Source organism: Branchiostoma lanceolatum, chromosome 1 (assembly GCF_035083965.1).
Source record: "Branchiostoma lanceolatum isolate klBraLanc5 chromosome 1, klBraLanc5.hap2, whole genome shotgun sequence".
Classification (NCBI taxonomy): domain Eukaryota; kingdom Metazoa; phylum Chordata; class Leptocardii; order Amphioxiformes; family Branchiostomatidae; genus Branchiostoma; species Branchiostoma lanceolatum.
The window spans coordinates 5175382-5185872 of record NC_089722.1 but is presented as its reverse complement, the minus strand read 5'-3'; the positions used below and the strand labels follow the sequence as shown (position 1 = coordinate 5185872).

Here is a 10491-nt window from a genome sequence, read left to right as displayed (position 1 = left end):
ATGCTAGACTACGATACTCGTGCCAAATGTGATTTGTCATTGTTGTGACCTGTCCTTAGCTTGATTGAGTTAAAAATGTGCAATGAAGGTTTTCATTTATCTATTGACAATAAAAGTTCAATCTTTGTGATGAAGATGACACGTTTGAAGTTACAAAATTGATTCTTAAAGTTCATAAAAATCAAGAGTCATTCAAGACAAAGAAGTCCCACAGACAAAAAGAGTGAAAGAAGCATTTGAACGTTTATTGTGATGGTCACCATCTCTCTAAAATGTATTATAATTTGCTAGCATCATAACTTCTCGTATTGTATGGCTTTACATGATTATCTTTTTTGTTAGTGGCGACGTTTGACAGTAGTCTGTTACATAGACAGTGTAACAAGTCTTCTATTGGTCGACGAGGACGAAGAATCAAGATTTCATCACATGCATATCCGAGCTAAGAACGAAGATGTTTCTACACACAAAACAGCAACAGAAAATTAACTATTTACAGCGTAAAACACACAGAATGATTTTTCTATTTAAGTCTGGAAATCACATTGATTTTAACACATCAAGGAAATATCATGATTATTTCATAGATATTTGAATCATCTTATTTTATTTTCTTCACATAAGTTCTTATTGCATATGAATCTCTGAACGTGTGATGTTTACAAATGTGCCGTGGTGGATGCAGAATGTTGTACTACGACTTGTCCTAAATGCTAGTGCAGTAACTACCTTTACCGGCGGCATAACAGTGCCCATATCAGCGTGGATTCGTCGTCAGTCTCTCCCCTGCCTAACGTGTATTTCCGCAGTTTGCCGCCCTTGCATATATATTGAATTTGTATGAATACCCGATTGTTTTCATTTATTGCCCAGTAACAGCCCTTAGCCTGGGCCCCTTACGATCCAATCATCTCAGATCACATCTTCCATCACGCGCAGCGGTGCTTGGCGGAGTTTAGCCTAAGGGCAGTGAAACGAGGCTATCTATCTACCGCACCTGTCATTACGCAGCCGGAAAGTCGATCCCTCCCCGCCATGTTGTGTACAGGAACGTGTGATTCTTCCCGATCGTGAAACTATACTAGATAGATTCCACACGGAGAGAAATTCCCAAACCATTATTTTCCTACTAACTGTTGTTGTGGCGAAATTAACCTAAACATTATCATTATCATTGCACTTTTGTATGCTAGCTAGGGTCTCGGGGTTGTAGCTTCTCGATCTTGTGTGAAGCTCACGCGAGATGTTTTTACTCACGCGAGAGTTGCTCTATTTTCGCGAGATTTGGCAGCAAGACTAAATGGCGCGAACGTTACACATATATATGTATACATATATGAGTCTTACGTCAGTTCTCTACGGTGTTAATAGTTTAAATCTATGTAGTAGCAAGAGTCGTATCAATTTCTAATCCCTCCTTCATTCTCCTGGCTCGAAAACCCCGGAGATGGTCTTGCCTGTTTCTTAAGACTTGTAACCTTATCCACCAAGGTAGCGACGCTACTTAAAGATTTCTTAAACTACAGCGTCGTTAATGTTAACCAATAGACCCGTTATCAATGCTGTAGGAGCAATATTTGCTATTCTAGTTTACATTCTCTCAAGTTCATGTACAAGTGAAACGTCTCGCCGAAGTGACGTCAGTGTTAACCCCCGTGGAAGCAGCAGACGAAGAAATCGCGTATCGCTCGTTCTCCAGAAAAAAACGACCAAATGTGGCGTTTTTTAGTCCTCTTCTCATACACATATATCATAATCTCGTGTTGAGAATTGTTACATATTGCTAGTTGTGACCGCTTCAACTGCAAAGCCATGTATACTTCAACCATCTCTTCAGAACATGGCGAGCAGAGACGACCAGTACCCGATGTTGAACAGCAGGAAGATCGTGGGGAACACGATCCGGGAAACTGCGTCTATTTTCTCGGCCTTTTCTCTGAAAGTCTCCGGGGGACCTGGAGGCGCTGCCGGTTTGGGCGGAGGGGACTTGACCTCCTCCTCCCGCTCCGCGATCAGTGGTGCCACCCCCATGGTCTTGTAGGTGAAGCTGGTCTCGTTCTCGTTCGCGTTCGTCTCCATCTGGAACAAAAACAATCTTACGACGTACGACATCTTTCACGACAGGGTAGAGACATGTTCATAACGTACTCAGGACGAGCTCGCGACACTGTGGAGTAATGTTCACAACATACGGCAATCTTACGACGTACGACATCTTTCACGACAGGGTAGAGACATTTTCATAACGTACTCAGGACAAGCTCACGACAGTGCGGAGATATGTTCACAACAAACTCAGGACATACGACAAGCGCACGACAAGCTCACGACCTACGACATCTTTCACGACATGGTATAGATGTTCATAACGTACTCAGGGCAAGCTCACGACGGTGTAGAGATATGTTTACAACATACGACAAGTTCAAGAGAGAGAGAGAGAGAGAGAGAGAGAGAGAGAGAGAGAGAGAGAGAGAGAGAGAGAGAGAGAGAGAGAGAGAGATGGAGACAGAGAGATGGAGACAGAGAGATGGAGACAGAGAGATGGAGACAGAGAGATGGAGACAGAGAGATGGAGACAGAGAGATGGAGACAGAGAGATGGAGAGAGAACTTGCTATGTACAAACCCAAAGGTAATAAAGCAGACAGAAATATTCAACAAGTTGGACAAACAAATTTGAATACAAACACTACAACATGAAAACATTGTCAGAAACAGCAGATGGAGCTCATACATATAATCAACATATAAATGACTGGTACGGTAAACTAGAATTAGTACCTCTTTGTAAGTATATAGACTCATTGTTATCGTCTTCACGTACTAGGCTTTGACAACTCACCGAGCATACGGCGGGGTTGCGTCTGGTAATTTGTATCTCAGCTACCTTGTTTCCTAATCTAGTATCAGCGCAGAGAACAATCCCCGTGACAAATCCACTGCAGATTACAAGTCGGCCGTTCGCCCATTACCGCCACCTAAAGTCAATTTTGTCGAAAGGGCACGCCCGTAACTTTCCGTCGGGTAATTGAGCCCGTGATAAGGGATGATGCAGCCCGTAACCGGCGCCCTTTACGGTCCGGTCAGGAGTAAAGTTCAACGATATAATGGGGCAGGAATACAGATGTGCACGGGGCGCGACCGTTTTGAACTGCAAATTACTATTTTGAAATCAATTTTTTTTTTAAATCAAGTTTCTCCAAAAAGGAGGAAGATAAGACGGAAATCAACGCAGGGCCGATGTTTTCTCATGTGACTTTTAGTGACTCGAACGATTATTTCCAAGTTCCTGCTTGTGAGGAACGATGAAAGTGGCACATTTGTATGTCGACACGTGCCCTCTCACGTATGACACGTGACTTTCCGGGAACATGACGTCAGCTTTTCATCGGTAAAGTCACGTGAGCGGGTCAGCGTGCCTAATGAAGACTGAAGACTCGACCGATATTTATTTGGAGAGTCTTAGTCCTTGTTTTGGATGAAGTTTGAAACTATGATAACGTATTTTTCAGCAACAGCACGGTTTACATTTTACTCAACTCTAAGCTTACCTGTTTAACCCTCCCCGCCTAAGCTTACTTTCACCGGTATCTGTTTAACCCCTGCGCCCGCCTAAGCTTACATTGACCAGTACCTGTTTAACCCTGTAGTGCCTAAGCTTACTTTGACAGGTACCTGTTTAACCCCTGCCCACCTAAGCTTACTTTGACCGGTAGCTGTTTAACCTCCCACCGCCTAAGCTCACTTTGACCGGTACCTGTTTAACCCCTCCCCGCTTAACCTACTTTGACCGGTACCTGTTCCCACCGAGGGTCCTGGCTGTCGACGAGGATCAGTCCAGTGTAGTTGGGCGGGACGTCGTCAATGTTCTTCTGAATCCCTATGCAGCGTTTCTGTCCAGGAAAAAAACGTCGTCAAGTTTGTTTGTTTGAACCTTTTTTTCCTCACTAGAAGCTGAAATCAGCTGTTTTCATTAACCTGGACTCCAGCCTGTCGTTGTTAGGCCAGGGTTTCTCTGGACAAAGTTAGTTCGGGGCAAACGGAGATCTATACCGATCGTAGCGGCCCTTAAAACGTTGAGACTCATCCCGTAAAACAACCAGCGGGTGTCAACGACTACCCAGGCGGCAGAGAGCTCCGTCTGCCCCGAACAAACTTAGGCCAAAGATACCTCGAACTCACAACGATAGACTGAAGTCAGGATGATTTCAGTGAAGTGACGAGAGAAAAGAAAAAGCGGCAAGACAGACAAAATATAGCAATGGTACAGATTGATATGGAAGTTCATCTGTGCTGGTGAGCAACATCAGGAACAACTTCGACAAGTCTAAACTTTACGTAACCAACGCTTCAGGCCCAATTTCTGCCAGTGTTGGTCATATCAAGGAGGTTTTGGTCATATAAAGATTAGACGTGTTTACATGATAAGGATTATTCGATTGAAGTTCTTAAATATGGAGTGCTATCTTAACACATGCATGGTATCACAAAAATATAAAGGGGTAAAATGTATCTCCAAGGAGGTATATAAAACCTCCTTGGTATCTTGTTATTCATTTCCTCCTCTCCTTCTTCAGATTCTAATGACCCATCATTAAGGTCACGTGAGCTTAGAAATGTGTTGAAAACCCGCATCTGTCCACAAGCATTAGGTAATTTAACCCTGAGACAGTTGTAAAGTCGCTGACATACAGCACGAAAATCTATTGGCGAGCTACACATTTTCGGCAGTGATACCCCCGCGGCCCGGTGTTCTCTCAATCATTGAGAGGTCTTTAGGGATAGGCCGATATTCACAGGTCGCCGAGCTTAAGACCCAGACGACTGTGTGACAGGGGCTTAAAATAGACGGTCTAGAAATAGGTAAGTTTTTCTTTCCTCAACACATTTGAGGTATGATACATGTATCAAGTTTGTTTGTTTCACTGCATACCCGGTAAACCGCCTCATGGCGTAACACACATGGGTTGTACTGAAGTGTGCAAGCTGCATATCCCGACAGATTCATTTGTTCCATTTACATCGGGAAGGTCCCCTACTCTTTCGATAAGTTTGGTGGGTTCTTAATTGTTCCGATGGTGTGCCTATTTCAAAACACGGGACCTCCATTCAATGTCCTATCAAAGGGCCGTCCCTAACCGAAGCTAGGTACTCATTTTCACAGAGTGAAGTGAGGGAATTGGTGTTAAGTGTATTTCATTTCCCAATTGCACAACTTCAGGACCTGTCAGAGATGTGAACTCAGTACCAGGTTCTGTGTAAACAACCCCAACCACAAGATACAAAAGACCACTGTGCCACCTTGCTATGTATGTCCAATAATTTGTATTCAGACCTCACAAGGTACGTAAAACCGACTAAATAGAGAATGAATGACTCCTTTATTGATCCTTGTTGTAATCTTTTCAAATACTTTTCAGCGTTCTGGAACCGTCGGCTTCCATCGGCTGAGCTGCCCATCCTTCATTACGGCTCATTAACGAATGAAGAACTATCGACCCGTGCGTAAAATGGCGCGCTGGGCCTCGTCTCACCGTCTCTCGACCTTTGCCATCTGGTCGCGCTCCGTCTAACATTTCTCCCCCTCGGTTGATTAGTCGACTCCAAGGAATAAAATGGGTCATCGACGAAATTTCAGAACCGATTCTCTCTCCATCATTCGGCCATCACTCCGTCACGTCAATCAGAGTTAGACACTCGTCGATTGGAAGAGAGTGTTGTGGCAAACTCGCCTTGTGACGATGTCAGAACACTGAACCCAGCTCTAGCCACTCGCTGCCTGCAGCTGATGCAAGGCCTTGCAAAAAGTGTGGTTGTTTTTTGTTACTCGACCGACCCTAGCAACAACCTGTCGACCCGAGCCTTGCTCTTTTAGGGGGTTAACCTCTAAAAATGTACATACCGTTTTCGATCTGACATTTGAGTGAAGCAATTCATAACAGAATTCGATATATTCTTGAAAATGTTTCAACGGACTAGCTACATTTCTCGATCTGTAGACTGATTAAGGACTGTAACAGTTGATGTAAGAATGTCTGGTCAACTTGGTACTTTTTATGTTCAGTTAACTCGCATACCTGAGCGTGTACGATGTATATCTATATACAATAAAAGCGGTAAAGTGGCCAAGCCTCAGACTACGTACATGAATACAATATGATATTTGAAATAACTGATGCATTTTCAAATTTTCAAAACGCATTTGGTTGGACCAGTTCGTTCGAAATGTACAAGAAATAGAATTCCTACCTAGTACCTACGTATACGGACCCTATTTTTTTAGGACCGTAATCGCGAAGACAACATTAATTTCCCTAAGCCTAATTTCATCCCCGCTAAAACTGCGAGAGCCGCAATTTCTCCCCGCCAACCGAAATCGATACAACCCTGTTCTTGCACACATAAACCTCTCCCAGGTTTCGACCCTCTCCATTAGAAAAGTTCTTGATAGAAGCGGATTAATAGCCGACTCCAGATAGATATCGTAAAAGCAGACCGAGTCTGACCCGCCATCGCTTCCAACGACTCAAACGAAGCAGTTTTGTTCTGATATGAATGTGTCCCATAACTGGTATTGAGGACCGCGCGGTATTAGGTCCCACCGATCTGCCGCGGGTCAACGCCTGCACGACTGCGCTCAATAAAGCGGCTACATGCCCTCAAATTGGTCACAATTTCCAGCCTCGATCCGGGAGGGTTCGGCTCTCCGCTTCGCCTTCAGCGGCGCAATGGAAATATCACCCGTGGGAAATGTTATTCCTCTTCAAACAAGCAAAGTTCGCCTCCGGTTTGTTTTTTACGCTTTTTTCTAAAATGTCTCCTTTGGCTGGCGGAAAGGAGAAAACCTGACAAAATAGAATGTCCGACAAGAACGCCCCCCAAAAGAAAACGTAGAAAAAAAAGAAACCAAGTCGGACCCGAGAAGCTTGGGGAGTGAAATATGATAGCTCGCGGCAAGGGTTGCAGAGACTACGCGGTGTCTAGACGATGCTGTGCGGTACCGTGATCCCCCGGGACGGGACGGATGAGCTTCCCCCGAGCGGATAAAATTACGACCACGCCGCATCCATAAATGTCACCATCCTGATCCCGGGCAATAAATCTGGTCAGCCTTTTGTTTCAGTCATGAATATTTCCCGGTCCGACCCTGACCCTGGTCTTCCATGTTTGAAAGTTTTATAACGTATGTAGAACTCTATCGGAAATAATCTTTATGATTTGGAGTTGTCATTGTTTTAAATCATCCTAAATTGTTTCAATGGTTTATTACTCCCATGTTCGAAATAGATCAAATTTGATGGTTATCACTGTATGTTATATCATTGTTGATGTATCATTCATTCAGTTTATGCTCTGTTATGTATAAATCCTCTTTTGTATCCAAGTTACTAGAATATTATTCAATGTTTGGTATCCTGATTTGATATTATTTTGTAAATCAGTTTAGATCAGTTTATAACCTAACTGATGGGTCACCCTAAACATATAAATAGATTAGTAAAAAAAAAGCAAATTTACCCATAACATCTGGAGCATAATAATGAGGACCACTTGAAAAAGTCGAGTGGCGTTCTTTCTCTGATGCTAAATCCATACCACGGTTTCCCCAAACTAAATAATTGGCGTGTTTGGGGACTCATCGACACACTAGCCATTCATTCATTCCTGCATTTTATCATTTTTTTATTCATCAATTCATTCATTCTTTTATTATGGATAGTGTCTGCACCCAAAAATAGATTTAAGGCTGTTTCTTCATCACGCTTTAATCCTTAGAAAGTTAAGATTTACCTACATATAAATCTTTCAATTACCCACCCACTCATTCACTAATTTATTAATTTGTTCCTGTATTTATTAGTACATTACCTTAGCTTGACCCATACCTAATATTGCCTTGTATACTGAGAACTGCATGACATGGTTTTACACATATGGCGAAAGAATATTCATGTATTTATTACTTCTTTTTTTCCTTCACTAATTCATTCCTTCATTACTGTACCCGAACCGGAACTCGTGGCTGTTTCTTCCTTATTAATCTAAAGCTATATATATTCTGACAACTGGCTACACATAACGTTGAAAAAACAATCTTTTCATGCATTGCTTCTTTCTTTGCCTTTTCTCAATGATTTAAGAAGAAAGAAACAACCCCTGAGTTCGGGGCCATTTAGTCTTAAGTCTTTCTTAACCTCAGAACGGGCTGCAACGTTTACACATACGTCGACAAAAAGTATTCATCTACCCATTCATAGTTTCTTTCGTTATTGATTCACTCATTCATTGTCGTACCTAGACCCGTACCTGGACATGGGGCTGTTTCTTTCCTCTTAATGCAAAGCCAAATATTCTGAAAACTGGTTACACATAATGCATATGAAAAAAAATTATCTATTCATTCACAACTTGTGTCTAGTTCACTCATTCATTACCGTACCTGGACCCGTACCTGAACTTGAGGCTGTTTCTTCCGGCTGAACTTCCGGCCCCACTTCTCCACCTCCACCTTCTGCAGCCGCGCGGTGAAGTTCACTGCTGCGAACTCCAGCAGCGCGGCGAACACGAACATCATGCACACGGCCATCCAGATGTCGATGGCCTTGACGTACGACACCTTCGGCAGGTCCGCAGACACACTGAGATGGACATAAGACAGCGTGGCGTTAGTTTAAACATACTTATGGTCAACTATCATGTATGCAATACACTCCTTTACACTTGGGACCGTATGTAACATCGCTTTAAGGTAGCAGAACACAGTTTTGGGCCTTGACGTACGACACCTTCGGCAGCTCTGCAGACAAACTGCCATGGACATAAGACATGAGACGTAAGAGTCCATTCGCACGAGTCCGTATATCTAAGTCCGTATGATTGGATAATCAGGCTTTTCAACGATGGGTCAAAGTAGAAAACACCTTCTTCCCCAAAAACGTCACCCCAAAATGTTAACACTAAACTTATGCGGACTTGAATATACACACTGCGATGGACAGCAAGGCGTATGTATCAACATACAGTCAACTAGTAAATATGTAATACACTCGTTTACGTTTGGGACCGCATTGCAAACACGGCATTAAGGTAGTAGAACACAGTTTTCGGCCGAAGGTTTCTAGTTAAGGACCACAAACTGACTGACCTCGACGCTGATTATAGTGGGGTGCATGACATGACAGGATTCGAACCCGGGACCACTTGGTTCTCAGCCGAACGCTCTGCCGTTGCGCCACACGACCCCACGTACTTAATAGGTTAAGTAATGTAATGTTTTTGTTATCATTACGACTCCAGGGAGAATAGTGAAGCATTAATCATGTATTCACTTATGGAGATTCGCTTAAATACTAGTAAACAAATAAACAGACACTAGCGTAGCGGCCTGCGTACCCCGTGCTTTTGGTGGTCATGGTGAGCACGGTGGTGATGCCGAGGCCGGTGCGGGCCGGGGCGGCGTCCATGTTGATCCAGAACGACACCCAAGACAGCACGACGATCAGGATGGTGGGCGTGTACGTCTGCATCATGAAGTAACTCAGCTGCCGCTTCAGTTTGAACCTGGCCTCCACACACGTGTACAGGCCTGCATACGGAGGGGAGGAGAATGAGCAACACACACACGCGCACACACGCACACACACACGCACTCACACACAATTACTTTAGGGCCCTGTCACACTTGTGCGTATATTCAAGTGCGCGTGAGTTGGGCATTAACATTTTTTGGTTTAAGTAAGGTTTGCGGGGGAAAAGTTGTTTTCTACTTTGACCCACCGTTGTGCAGCTTAGTAATCGAACCCAAGAAATCAGTTCTTTGGCTGCAAACTTAGTCTAAACCAAAAACATGTTAATACGGAACCTATGCGGACTTGTATATACGCATAGGTGTGACAGGGACTTTAGTAGTTAATGATGAATCAGGGTGATAGAAGCGTGAAGTACCAGGTTATTACTGCTATTCTATGTTATTGTTAGTGTGTATATTACGATAGAACCTGGCCTTTACACTAGGGTAGAGACCTCGACAATGAAACAATAAAATTGAAACCGAACTCGATCAATAGGCCCCTTCATGGATTCAACAGCGAATGCGCATATCAAAGGTGGACAATTTAATATGCGCACAAACCTCACCAACAGTTACAACGAAAACCTGTAGTAGAAACTCACAAAGCGAGCATCCTTAAATAACAGAGTTCGCAAGAAACGATCTCAATCACTGACGTACCGGTACTGTAGACCTTTAGACAACTCGCCGTCTCGACACTCTCTATCTCGAACTGTGGAAGTTCGACGTCCGACGACGTCTCTACCGGATTCGAGCCCTCTTCATCGTTCCATTTGAACTGTAAGTCTCTGGTGGTGTAGCCGACTGGGGAAACACACAGAGGGACATGGTGGGTAAAGCATGTGACGTCATCGGTCGGCCATGTTACTCCGGTGGGTAGATTCAACATGGCGACGGATCGTTCGATGTGATTCTAAA

General features: G+C 43.7%; 1 protein-coding gene across 4 annotated transcripts in view; it reads right to left on the bottom strand.

Annotated features, from left to right (window-relative positions):
• Positions 1-224: 224 nt before the first annotated feature.
• Positions 225-10491, bottom strand: part of LOC136430637 (glycine receptor subunit alphaZ1-like) — a 34970-nt gene continuing 24703 nt past the window's right edge. For 3 of the 4 annotated variants that reach the window (XM_066421441.1, XM_066421432.1, XM_066421416.1), the window contains exons 6-10: positions 10234-10377; positions 9396-9588; positions 8443-8641; positions 3800-3895; positions 225-2079 (exon numbers count right to left, since the gene is read on the bottom strand). In XM_066421441.1, the coding sequence (XP_066277538.1) occupies positions 1834-2079; positions 3800-3895; positions 8443-8641; positions 9396-9588; positions 10234-10377 (878 nt within the window). In that variant the 3' untranslated portion in view covers positions 225-1833. The remainder of the gene's footprint in view (positions 2080-3799; positions 3896-8442; positions 8642-9395; positions 9589-10233; positions 10378-10491) is intronic. The other variant, XM_066421424.1, reaches the window with a different exon arrangement.